The sequence below is a fragment of the Pantherophis guttatus genome, chromosome 1 (genome assembly GCF_059756535.1).
Source record: "Pantherophis guttatus breed Tessera chromosome 1, ASM5975653v1, whole genome shotgun sequence".
Classification (NCBI taxonomy): Eukaryota; Metazoa; Chordata; class Lepidosauria; order Squamata; family Colubridae; genus Pantherophis; species Pantherophis guttatus.
Window position 1 is genome coordinate 219,017,975 of NC_142063.1, and position 13,994 is coordinate 219,031,968.

General features: G+C 36.8%; 1 protein-coding gene across 2 annotated transcripts in view; it reads left to right on the top strand.

Annotated features, from left to right (window-relative positions):
• DLGAP2 (DLG associated protein 2) overlaps positions 1–13,994 on the top strand; it is a 459,052-nt gene that overhangs the window by 35,330 nt on the left and 409,728 nt on the right. The window contains exon 2 of one of the 2 annotated variants that reach the window (XM_034436765.3): positions 10,385–10,494. The exons of the other annotated variant lie outside the window; for it this stretch is intronic. Coding sequence (XP_034292656.1) covers positions 10,480–10,494 — 15 coding nt within the window. The 5' untranslated portion in view covers positions 10,385–10,479. The remainder of the gene's footprint in view (positions 1–10,384; positions 10,495–13,994) is intronic. 2 annotated transcript variants of the gene reach the window in all.

Sequence of the window (13,994 nt, forward strand, 5' to 3'; positions counted from 1 at the left end):
TATTTAGAAACCCCGTGCCCTCTTTTAAGTAAGATATCTGAAAGATCTGAATTACATGCAAAAATGTAAGCGTTCCTATTAAAAAAAGGAGAATGATTTTGCTAAATGAATCACTAGCAGCTTCCAATGTTGTATATAGTTGTCTTCTGAGAAGAACAGTTTCTGACACCTCATGGTTTTCAAGTCAGCAAATAATGTATATTTGACTGCCGCAAATAATTTGTATTGATTGTTTATTTTATTTCATTTATTTGTATCTTAACCTTGTTTTTTTACAAATAACTCAAGGTCGCAAAGGTCTCCAATACATCTTCCTCCTCCTATTTTCCCCACAACAAGCCTGTGAGGTAGTTTGAGCTGAGGGAAAGTGGCTGGCCCAGCTGCCTGGGGCAGCTGATTCTCATAGCTATGTCTTTTGGCCTCTAGCCTGATACCTTAAACACTAAACCAAACTGGCTCTATGTGTTTCTGTGTTGTATTTTCTAATTTATTTCCTACCCAAGTTCATTTCTTGTGTTTGTATTTTGCTTTCTAATATGTATTTACAGATTAGCTGAATTTGTTGTAGATTACTCCCACATCTTTTCAGAACAGATTGTCATTAGCAATCAGTGCTTAAATACAGGATTGTGGTTTATAGTTAAAAGCTGAAAAAACTTGAAAAAATGTATTTCCTCCCCAGGGGCCTCTCTGGACCCAACAGTCTCTGATATTAATCATGCAGTCTCCAATCTTCCATTTCTGGTTGTTAAAAAAGTACTTGGTCTGCAGCTGATGAGAACCCTGGCAAACCTAGACCTATTTTAGTCATGTTTCTGGCCAGAATTTAGTTTTGAGGCAGTTTTGGTTAAACTTGTTGACCTATGGTGGAGCTGGGTCAGCAATGGTGAATCCATCTTTACATTCTTTGATCTTTTGGTGTCTTTCGATACTGTTGATCATGGTTTCTACACTGGGTCCTTGGGTTGGGGATTGGACACATATTAAAATGGTTCTCCTTCTTCCTACAGAATTGGTTCTAGTTGTTGTTGGTTGGTAGGGAAAGATCATTTTCTAGGTCCATATTTTGTGGGGTGCTGTAGGTTTCTAATCTCTCTCCCCTACTTTTCAGTATCTACATGTAACTGCTAGGTGAAGTCATCTGGCCTACATGGCTCAGGGCCAGGTTATCTTCGAGACTGCCTTCTATCGCATAGCTCCCAGCAACAGGTAAGATCCCACAGAGTTTGTCTCCTCCGGGTCCTGTCAGCTAAACAGTGCCAGCTGGTGGGCCCGCGGGGGAGGGCCTTCTCTGTGGCTGCCCCAGTTCTCTGGAACCAGTTACCTCCTGAGATCCAGACCATCCCCAACAAAAAGTGGTGAAGACCTGGCTTTTCCGGCAGGCCGTTGATCTCGCTGTTGCGATCTGGCGAGATCTGGCCATGAATGGTGTGAATGGGTTTTAATTATTTTTAATATTTTAATATTTAATGTTTTTATATATGGTTTTTAATGCATTGTAAGCCGCCTTGAGTCTTCGGAGAAAGGCGGCATACAAGTTGAACAAATAAATAAATAAATAAATAAAATCTGCCAATTTGGAGTTTGATATTATCAGAGTGCTGATGATATCTAATTATATTTTTTGACTCTAGGTTTTCCAAGTGATTCCATAACTTATCTCTTAACTACAGGCAAATCCAATAAGTAATTTTTTCTTCAATCCAGGTATCAGCAAAAAAAAAAAAAAAAAAAAAAATCCAGTCTAAAATAATAACATTAATTAACATTTATAAAACTGAACATTCCACATCACAATTCTTAGCTATAAACAAAACCATGTTTAAAAGGCATAAAGTTTATCCTAGTATAAACAAAAAACTAAAATTTAACATGACAAAGAGTGACCATTTCTCCTTTTCTTTTTTTTAAAGCAAGCTCATAAATATCTCTAGCTTCTAGAATAACTGTAGGGGAAAAGTTTAAACACCATGTTAACTGTAAACAAACCAAATAAATATTTTTTTTATTCTAAATGACAATAATTACAAAAAGAACCACACAAAATAGCAACATATCCAATTCAGACAAACTTGATATATCTTGACTCTTAACAATGAAGAAAACCACATTTGGCAAATATCAATATTCTACAATAAACAAAAGACTAAAATTAACATAACAAAGAGGGAGAATTTTAAAAAGAGCATATTCACAAAATCTCTGTATGTTAACTAAAAAAAACAATGCCAGTTTTAAAGAGTGTTCAATTAGGATACATTTAACACCATATTAAATGCAAGCAAATCCAATATACATTTTTCCTGTCCAGATCAGAAATCCCAAAAAGAACCGTCTAAAATAGGACATGTCCCATTTTAACCCTGGTCAAATAAGCTGACTTGTGGTCCTTCTTTTTACACAAAACAATCTGGCTCTTAATCTGTTCCTATGGTTATTGATTCTTGTCTTCAATGTTTTAAACAGCTTCTTTTGTAAATCCATCAAAAACAAATTGTTCCAACTGCTCTCTGGAATTGTCAGGGTTTTTTATTATTATTATTTCCTTCTTAATTTTTAAAGTGTCATCCATTTTTTTTCTTTATAGCTGATGACAAATTTGTATTGACATTCTCATTCATGTTGATTTTGTTGCATATTTTTCTTTAACTTCTTCTGGGAACAGACTGTTCCCAAGAAGACACAACATTGCTGACATAATTGATCCAGTCCAGTTCCTGAAACACTTCTCTGAACATAATTATAAGTTACTTGTCTTGTTAGGTCTCCAATATCAAAAGCAACATTTCAAAGCCTTAACACTCGAAATCCAATAGTCCAACTTCTCTGAGCCTCTAACCAATTTAAAACTTTCTTTAGCCAAAACCTTGTCTTGTTTTTTTTCTGTTTATTTTAAATCCTTAAAAATTATAAGCATACGCCTTTAGTTTCTTATGTTAAGAATTGAAGGCAATTGGCAGGTGTTTACAGTTTTGTCACTTTGAAGCAGTTAATAGGCAATTTCCAAAAGTGGTTAGGGAATGAAGTGTGACTTTAGTGTCCTTGAAAAAGGCCTGTTCGAGGCTGAAGCATGTGGTGAATTTCCTTATCTCTCACCCTCTGAAGACTACTGTCTTCAGGCCTCATCATAAGGAGCAGCTGTAAGGAGAACTGCTTGGCCAATCTTGTCCTGTTTATTCAGAAAGGGTTGAAGGAGCTGATATTTATGGCCGCAAATGGTGACTGCCTTTTGTGGAGCCATCTTCAGTCTGCCATATTCCCTAGAAGTTCCTCCAAGTTTAAGTTCCCAGTCAGATATTATTAGGATTGTGTTTTTCTTCCAATACTGAACAAAGTTTATTCTTGCTGATATAAGCAACAACTCATTAAATTATGATATTTCTTGTTAGCTTTCTGAGATTATACCTTATAAGAACAATTCTGTTTAATTTCAAATTTAAATTCCAAAATTTTCTGCATTATATTATGTATATTTTATCAATACTGTCAAGTTTTAACATGTCCATCTTATGTGATAAGATGGACTCCTGTAAAATGGCATTTCCAACATTTATTACTGAATGATTTGTCTATCTTAGGTTTTATTGATGGAGTTCTATATCATCTATAAAACCATTTTTCCTTTTAAGTTATAACTTGATGTAAAGTGTATATATTTAGCCTACAATTCTTCCCATTATTGTATAGTAATTGCTTTTTTGAAATTCTGCATCCATTTTATCGTATAGTTTTGTTTGTTCTGTCTCTGTATCTAAGAGTTTATACAGTATGTCCTAATATACATCCTAAGTGCTGTTGATTTTGTATGAGTTACAAATTCTGTTTTTTTCCTTAATATCCCTCCTTCCTTTTTGAGATCTGATTTTATCCTTCTTACTTTTTGTACATATACCAACCATGGCATATTTTAACTTTTATTAAATAGTAGTTGTCTTTGTAATTTACTCATAGAATTGAAAAAACATTACTCATATTTACATATTGTGTATAATTACATTTTTTGCAATAATAATAATAATAATAATAATAATAATAATAATAATAATTATTATTATTATTATTATTATTATTATTATTATTATTATTATTATTATTATTATTATTATTATTTAATTTGTATACCGCCCTACTCCCGAAGGACGCAGGGCGGTGAACAGCCAGATAAAATACATATAATACAAATGTTAAAAAGCATTAAAATACAATTAAATAATTTGGCCCGGAAAACGAAATTTAAAACACCCCAAATTCTTAAGACAAATTTAAAATTTAAAGAATTTTAAAAGTTTAAAAGTTTAAAAGTTTAAAAGAGAGGTTAGGCCAGGCCGGCTTGCTGGAAAAGAAATGTTTTGATGGCACAGCGAAAAGCGCGCAGGTCCGGGATCCTCCGTATCTCCGGGGGGAGCTCGTTCCAGATGGCGGGTGCCCCCACAAAGAAGGCTCTCCTCCTGGGGGCCGCCAGTCGACATTGTTTGGCCGACGGCACCCTGAGGAGGCCCTCTCTATGGGAGCGTACTGGTCGGCGAGAGGCTACTGGTGGCAGAAGGCGGTCTCGTAAATACCCCGGTCCTAAGCCATGGAGCGCTCTAAAGGTGGTAACCAAAACCTTGAAGCGCACCCGGAAGACCACCGGGAGCCAGTGCAGCTCGTGCAGGAGGGGGGGTCACAATTATCTTCAGCATGAAAAATATTTGAAGGACAAGCTAAGGGGAAAATTGTTGGATTTATTATTCCATTTGTGGCATTCTATACCTTAATCAAACTTTGTCCAATATGTCCTTCTAAGATTTTTTTCCCCTCCTTTGGGACTTTTTACCATAAGTAACTATGAAATCCAATATATTTGTTTCTTTTGACTTTAAACGTCCTAGAGTTGCTAAGAGTTAGGCAGTATATAAATTTAATTGGTGGTGATGATGATGATTATTAGTCAGCAACCTCACTGACATAAAACTCGAATACAGTCTAATACTTAAGAGAAAACAAGATCAGTTTCTTGTTCAAGGAAACATTAGTTACTTATATTATCCTTAATTGATAAAATTACAGCATCACCACTGAGACCAAAGTCAGCTCTTTTAATGCTAAGACAAGAAGACAAACTAACATTTCCAATAATCTGGACTAATGATTTCCTGTGTCATTATAGTGGCTCCCAGGGACTGAGCAATGATAGGAGAGGGAAAAAAAATAAACACTATTCAACTCTTCTGTTTCTAGGACCAAACACCTGATTTTATCCTGTTATTACAGCTGGGACATGTTTTGAAGTAATAATACAACCTCTGAGAACTTGGGGAACTGCAGTTGTTGTAATAGACTCTGATTTAAGATATAAAGGCAGTACCTTGTGTTCAGGTTTACTGGATATATAGAAGGAATTATAGACAGATTAAGCCAAAAGTTTGATACAGCTGTTCCAAAGGCACATTAATCTGGTAATAGGAGCCAACTGTGAAACCATATCACATAAATCCACAACAGGTATTGTGTAATGGGCTTCAGCAGGCAAGAAACAGACCATAATAGATACAACATTTATTGACTAAAAACTGGAACTGAGGAACTGCAGGTGAATCCCTATAATTTATACTCTGGGCCCACAGGGCCTTAACCAATCATAATACTTGAAAAAGCCCACCCAAATATGAATGTTCTAAGTTTCCGTCCAAAACAGTTGGAGTTAACAGTTAGAGTCATCTAAAGGTTAGTTTCACTTTAGCAGGTCTTAACACAATTATATGTATTCAATAAATAACAACAGGGTTACTGAGAAATTGAATGGGTATCATTACATAAGAAGAGGCTGCAGTTAAGGAAAAAAAACACAGCTATGCTCATCAGAAAGTGAAATTTACAGAACACCTATAAGGCGTAAAGGTTTCTGGAGACATTTTAAAGAGTATTACACCCAAGCATGCATTTGAACCCAGGTCTCCCCTCATAAATCCAACTCTCTTAAGTCACACCAGATGCACTACATCTACAAGAAATTCTTATTGATATAATTCTATTCTTGGTTCGGGTGGTTTTGGCATACCCGGGTTTTTTTTCTAAAAAAAGAGCTATGAATAATTCATTGTGACCAATACAATCAAAAGCCCTTGCATTATCAAGAAAGTAAAAACAGACGTCTTTTTGGAATTCCCTTGGTTTTTTCACTGTTAATCAGATGAGAGCAATGCAATTTTGGTGCAGTGGTCCTGGCTGCATCTGGCTTATACATATGGTTGTTATTCCATATATTGTTGAAATCTAGACTAGAAAAATATTGATCATTGTCTTATTAGGCATATTTTTAGGTGCACACACACACACACACACACACACACAGCTATTTGGTACATTGATCACTGAGTTAAATGTTTTGAGATAAACTGTTGACATGTTTGTTAAAAACATGGCTACGTTCTCACCATATTATTTGCATTATCAAAACAAGGTCACTATTACACAGTTGCTCAATACTATATGCACTTTGGCTGGGTCAGTTAATTCATAAATATTTATAGCTATAATCCTGCAGCAAAATTCTCGAAGTGCTTAAATTAAAACGATGCTACTGTTGTAAATCTAATATTTAGATTTACAGCCTCCTCAATAATTGTGCTATGTTTTGCTTAATTCTGTCCTTACTCTGTTCGGGGGTTATATTTGCTAAATTATTAGTAACTGATTGATCCTCAGATAACAGGAATATATAGAAAACTATTTCAGTCATTCTCTGTACAGTTTTCCAAGATTTCTGATCTGGTTTTTTTTTTTTTTTTTTTTGGTAAGGAGAAAATGTATTTTAATTATATGCTGGGTGTTTGTCTATGTCAGTGCGTATGCTTACAGATAGTTCTCAATTTATAACCACAATTTGTATCAGAATTTCTATTGTTAAGCAAGGCAGTTGCTAAGTGAGTTGCACCAAATATTTTTTCCATGGTTGTTAAGTGAATCATATATCATTAAGCAAAACCAGATTTCTCCATTCATTTTGCTTGTTGGAAGCCAGCTGAGAAGGTTGCAAATGATGATTACATAACTCTGAGATGCTGCCGCTGTCATAAATACATGCTGGTTGCCAAGTGCTCAAATTTTGATCACAGGACTGTGTAGAAATTACTCTGGTTGTAAGTGCAAGGAGCAGTAATAAGTCACTTGTAACTTCGGTCACTAAATGAATGGTTGCAAACCAAGGACTATCTGTACAGTTCAACTAAAATAATGGAAGATAGATTATAGTATTAGGGCTAGGTTCATACTTATTGGCTGAGTATTCAAATATTAAACCTTAAGCTATGGCTTGTTTAATCATGGCTTGTTAACAATATCACTGTTACTGGATACACAAAGTAGTAAACCAAAGCCACAATAAATCTATCCATATTATACAAACCCGATAATTCTTGTGTGTTTGTGTGTATATGCAAATTGTGGCAGTGGATGTTAAACAGTGAAGCCTATTACATTCAGTTTTAAATGTTAAAAAATAAATTTAAAATCTATAATTACAAATAGAAGATGTGCCCAATGACTTATTTGTGATTTATTTATGTATTATAAATAATCCATTAACTCATTTTCAAAAATAATATCCTACTTTTTAAAAAAGATAAGGTGGTACTAGGTCACAGCATATCGTATTTATTATTTCCTTTGAGAAAAACCATTACATACATGTTTAGGTGGGTTTTTTTCCCCTATAGGCAAGCATGATCCCATCACAATACAAGTTGTTTTTATTGAGTACTTCTGTCAAAAGCTGATATTTTATGTGCAGGGAATGGCTATGCTATTAGCATTTTATTAGAATAACTGATATTTTGATCTGTGAAAAATTACAGTGTCTTCAGTCTGATGCCACTTGAGAGCTATGCATAAATATGTGAGCCATTTGTGTAGCTGAGAACACATTGCCTTCCCCGAGGAAAAGATCTTGTTAGACACATAAACATACAGTGCATAACACATATTTTAAATGTTGCCTTTTCCATATTAAAAGGGTTTTGTGTTGATCTAATTGCTCTACGTGGAGACAATACTAGCATAGCTGTTAAACTATGCAAAGCAAAAGGATAGCCATCTCCCAGCCTTCTCTCCATTTTTTAAAAATAGCTTGGTAAGGCAAGTTATTTGCTTAAGGAGAATTGATATTCTTGGAACCTGGAATGCAAACCTGATCCAGTGGTGGGATTCAGCCAGTTCGCACCACTTCAGGAGAACCGGTTGTTAACTTTCTGAGCAGTTTGGTGAACTGGTTCTTGGAAGAAATCATTAGGGCAGAGAACCAGTTGTTAAATTATTTGAATCCCACCACTGACCTGATCTCATTTGATTAACAGGGCAAGAATTACAGGAAATCCAGCATGGAAAGCTATGCATTCTGTTTGACCAGAGATGAGGAAGTAGAGTTTGTGGAGTTGAATGGCAATATAGTTATCTTTTCATGTCTCTCATTTATTTTCTCAGCTCTTTTCTTTGAAGGGAAAAAAATGGATTGATTCCCCATTAAGAATAACATCTTGAGCCCGATCCTTTTTCATCTCTCCTTGCTGATGAAATAGCAGGGGCTGTGGCTGAAGGGAGTAGGGAAATATGAGCGGTAGAATGCCATTTCAGAACAACTCTGGGACTTTGGTTTATATAAGTAGTCCTTAATTCCCGACTTCTCAGTCAGCGACTGTTGAACTTACAATAGCACTGAAAAGCAAGACTTATGTGGGTCCCAAAAGAAGCATCCCCATAGTCATGTGATTGGAATTTTGGCAACCAATTCTCAATTACGACAGTCAGACTTCCCTATGATCACATGATTGCCATTTGCAAGCTCCACAGGTGGCTTCCAACAAGAAAAGTCAATGGGTAAAGTTGATGGGAAGTTGAAAATGCTAGTCACATGATATCACACTTATCAATCTGCAACCATTTACTTAATGGCCACAATCAGAATTGATGGAACTGACATTGTAAATTAGCATAATCATGTGACATGCATGTTGCTTAGCAAAGGAGTCGCTGGTCCATGTTGTGGTTGATAAATAAGAATTACCTATATTAAGAGGTATCTCAATATATTGGTTTAAAATCCCCCAAATTCCCAGACAAACAGGGATGCTATTCAAAAGACTTGGTTAGCTGGTAATGCCAGGAACTGTTATCCAGTACCTTTATAGAGAGACTAATTAGGAGAACCTGTTTTAAAACATATGTGCATATGTTGTGCATATGTTGTACATAGGTTGTTATTCCTGAAATAGTGGAATTCTTTTTCCCCATATCCAGGAAATAAGCAAGCAACATTTCAGGAGTAAGCAAACAACTTGGGTATGTGGATGGGTGTGAAAATGTAGTACTTTTAGACATACTGTGAACCATGACAGGCTTCGAACTATCTGTGGATGTCACAGTGGGCAAAGACAATCACAAAATGCATTCTAATTGGAAGAAAAGCAGTGACTTGCTCCCTTCCAAGTGTTCCCTAGTGCTTCATCTTCCACCCTTCATTTAAATATTCTGTGATGGCCTATAAAGCCTACTACTTTCCTGTTAAATTATTTTAATTAATTTTTAAATATAGAAATGAAAATGGGGTAGGAAGTTTGCAGGTACTAAATAGGCATCCACGGGCATGGAATATCAATAGGTAGTGTATTGTCCATCCATTTTCAAACCTTTAAATGAGCGTCAATGAATCCTCTCTCCAGAGAGAGGGATGACCAATTTCTGACATTACTGTTTTTTAGCCTCCAGCAACGACAACACTATTCTCTTAAGACATTTTATTCAGTCAATATGCTAATTTAAAAAAGATATACTCTTTACTTTTAAGCTAATCTAGTTGCTTTTATTGTCTTGCTACTACTTATGATCTAACTTTTAGGTACCTCTCTCCATTATTCTTTGGTGATTTTAACGGATTGCAAGCGACCTTGGGAGACCCTGCTTTTAAAAGGCAGCATGCATCTTTTAAATAAATATATAAACAAACAAAAGGACCCAGTTTGTGGGGGCAATAAGCTGACTTTGTATAAATATACAAAAGTATGAAGGCTATTGCTTAACGCATTGTAAGCCACCCTGAGTCTCCGGAGAAGGGCGGCATATAAATCAAATTAAAAAAAAAATTTTTTTTCCAGACACTTTATTGAGCACACCATTTGTAAGTCTCCGTTCACTGACTTGCTTGTCCAAGGATATCTTTGGTTGTAATAAATGTGGTGCAAGGCCATGCTTTTTTTTTTTTTTTAAAGAAATGTTTGGTTTGTTTTTAAAAATTAATTCCACATGCATTTAGGCTTATTTTTTATTTTTTTTTGCAGAGGGGTGTGGGTGTGGGGGCTTCTAACATTTTGCTATTATTTTTTTCCCCATTTCTGTTCATTCCTCATCATAGGGTTTCACAGCCTCTGAAGGGCGAATGTAACCAGCACAAGTTCTCCCATTGCTGCCTCTTGTGAATACCTGCAACGCAAACAAAGCTCAGACATTATGGGGACAACTCAGGTACTGTTAACTTCCCAGGACCAATGCCTCTTTTTTTGCACAGAAGAAATAATATGTGCGTTGCCCCGCCAAAAAACCAGAGTAATTGACACTTGAAAAGTGGTACTATAACTTGTCCTGGATTAACTCTTTTATTAGATAGTCTAAAATTTGCTGCACTCTGGTGAATGAAGGGTTAACAAACATGCAACCAAGTTAATATGTTTATTGGTTAATAAGAGTGAAACTAATGTTTCAATATATATTCAATATATATTTATATTTCCCTAGTTAATAAATAACTGGTTTACTCAGTACGGTATCATGAATCTATCACATAATAAATTAAATGATGCGTGCCTTTTTTCCTCAAAGCATTCAGTCTTCAGAGACTTCCCTGAAATATATTCCCTAGCAGGAAGTTGAAAGGAAGGCAGGTAGGCGGGCTGGCCTTACAGGAATTTCAGCATATTTGCTTTTAAAGAACTCCCAATAAATAGATGGGAAGTGGAAACTCCTGGTTAACTTCGTTTCTTCTAACACTTCATGCGTTTATTCTCTTACAAAGGTACCATTTTTTAATAAAGGAACTCTAATGCATCCCAGACTAAACTTTAGTTTCTTTTTTAAAAAAATCAAAATAAATTAGTGTCCTGATTTAAGAGATACAGATAAGACTCCCTTTCCTGAAACTTTTGATGTTGTTGGGAATAGGGGACAAAAATCAGAATGGAAGCAAATGGTCTGGATGTTATGTTAAAAGATGTAATATAAAGGATACTGCAGGAGCACCCTCTAGTGTATATTTAGCCAAAAATAGTAGAGCTGCTAGTAATAAATTCCATATCTGCGTGAACAATATATTTTTCTTCATATTAGCATTTATATAAGCAAAGTGCAATAAATGTTGATGAAACCCTTGGCATACAAAGGCCTGCATTTGTTTTAAGCTTTTCATTTAATGATATTCTCAAATCTGCTTGCTTTTGTGTGCTGAGTTTACCTTCATAAATCTATAGAAAATCAGATTTGTACAAAGCTTTTCAACGTTATATATTACTAGGACCAATTAGCAGATTTTTTTATTCTCGTTATGGTGGAATTGAATTAGTTTTATTCCATTTTGAAATTTACATCTAATAGGGAGCTATCAAGGGAATATCGTAGATCAAATCTTTGCCCTGAACACAGAGTACAATCATCATTTTGTGTCAGAGTCATAAGCGTAACGTAACCTATGCGATCTCATCCTGGAGGGGAAAAAAATTGTGTGCCAATTGTTACATCTGAAACCAAGTTTACTTCACTAGAAATACATTAGCCAAAAAACCTGCACTTTGATATTATTAACAATAAATATTATATTGCAAGTGGGGTATTTTACAGATAGTCCTTGGTTTATGACCGGTCACTTAGCGACTGGATTTGAAATTCTGACAGTTGGGGGACCCTCTGCAGTCACATATCCAAACTGCAACACGGTTGCATTTGAGGCCGTTTGCAGTGTCCAATGAACATGTGATCACATTTTATGATGGTTTTGGAGAAAAATAGCACTTCCAATTTTTGGCAAAACCATGCCCATCGCAAACCTTTAGTTTGCTTAACATTTATGGCGATTACCTTAACTACTACTGCATAAAAACATAAACAATATGTTTGTCACAACATACAATCATAACGGGCAGGCTCCACTGCCTTTGTATGTTGAGGACTACCTTTATATGCTATTGTAGATGTTCTTGATTTAAAGGCAAAAAAGCAAAGGAAGAGAGGTTACATAATTATCTTTCTTTCTTTCATTTGCTTAGGTTTTTTACCTTTTTTATCCTCAAGGTAATTTTGTGCAATATTAACTTTGACAGAGAAAAAGAGAGTGCAGTGATTCAAACTGATCCAGAGAGAGTTAGGTCATTCTTCAGGACTGATGAGACAGAGGTCTTGCCTCCAGATAGTCCTTGACTTATGACTGCAGTTGGAACCAGAATTTCAATTGCTAAGCTATGGATTGTAAAGTGTGACCATGTCACTTAGTAACAGCAATCCCAGCAGTCCTTGTTGCCATTGTTAACTAAATCCCATAGTGGTTAGGCGAGGTGACTTCCTGCTGGCTTCCCACAGTGAAAGTCAGTGGGGAAGCCAGCAGGAAGTTGTAAGTCCCAGACTAGCAGATAGGAAAATGCTGCTGGATAGAAAAAGGAATGAGGTTGTGGGGTGCATGGGCATCTTGGGGAGGGTGAGGGTGTGCAGGAGGGTCAATAAGGGTGTAAGGGGATTGCAAGACGTGTGTGGGTCAAGGAGGTTGCACAAGGGTGCGGCACAAATTGGGGAGGGTGTGCAGGGATTTAGGAGAGATGTGGTGAGATAAGGGGAATGTGCACAGATATGGGACATTTTCCCCTACCAACTTGCAACCTTCCCTGACAGCTTCCCATTGACTTTCCAGAGAAGTCAGGGAAATTTCATATAGCGATCTTGTGATTACAGGGCACTCCAACCAGTTGTCAGTGTGAACCAGATACGAAGCACCCTGGTCACAATCATATGACCACAGGGATGCTGTGACCAGTGATAACCATTATTTATTTAGCACTATCATAACTTCGAACAGTTGCTGAACAGATGACTATAGGTTGAGGATGACCTATACTCACAAAATAGTTGCCATGGTGACCATTGCCAGTCACAAACAAGTGTTTACCAGAAGACAAATTAGACAATTTCTTGCATTCTCCTCTGGTTCCTCAGGATTCTGACTACCACTCAGATTTTTTTGGTGTGTGGGGCGAGGGTGGGGGGGGGACCAGGAGTGAAATCCAGCAGGTTCTGACAGGTTCTGGAAAACTGGTAGAGGACATTTTGAGCAGTTCGGAGAACCGGCAAATACCACCTCTGGCTGGCCCCAGAGTGGGGTGGAAATGGAGATTTTGCAATATCCTTCCCCCAGGAGTGGGGTGGGAATGGCAATTTTGCAATATCCTTCCCCTGCCACACCTACCAAGCCACACCATGCCCACCACACCACACCCACAGAACTGGTAGTAAAAAAATTTGGATTTCACCATGGGGGGTGGGGGCCATGATCACATTGCCATTTGATCAGTGTTGACACCTGGTGGAACTGCTTGGCTAAGTCCCTGCAGTTTTAGTAAGATTTCAGAAGTGGTTTGCCATTGCCTGCTTCCTAGGCCTGAAAGAGAGCGGTTGCCTCAAAGTTACCCAATTGGCTTTGTGCCTAAAACGGGCCTACAACTCATGGTCTCTGAATTTGTAGCTGATCTGTCCCCGTCCACACACACACACAAACACAGCCAGCCGAGGGTTAAGGAAACACTTTGGCACACACCCAGGTCTTATCTCCAACTTGGCAGCGATTTACACACCGTCTGCCAAGTGCATTTATTTCCACAAAACAGAAAGATAAGATACTTAGCGTACAAAAAATCCAATCAGAATAATATTTCTCTCAGCAGTTCCGGACGAGGCTTTAGTGACTATCCAAGGTTAGTTTTGTTCATCAC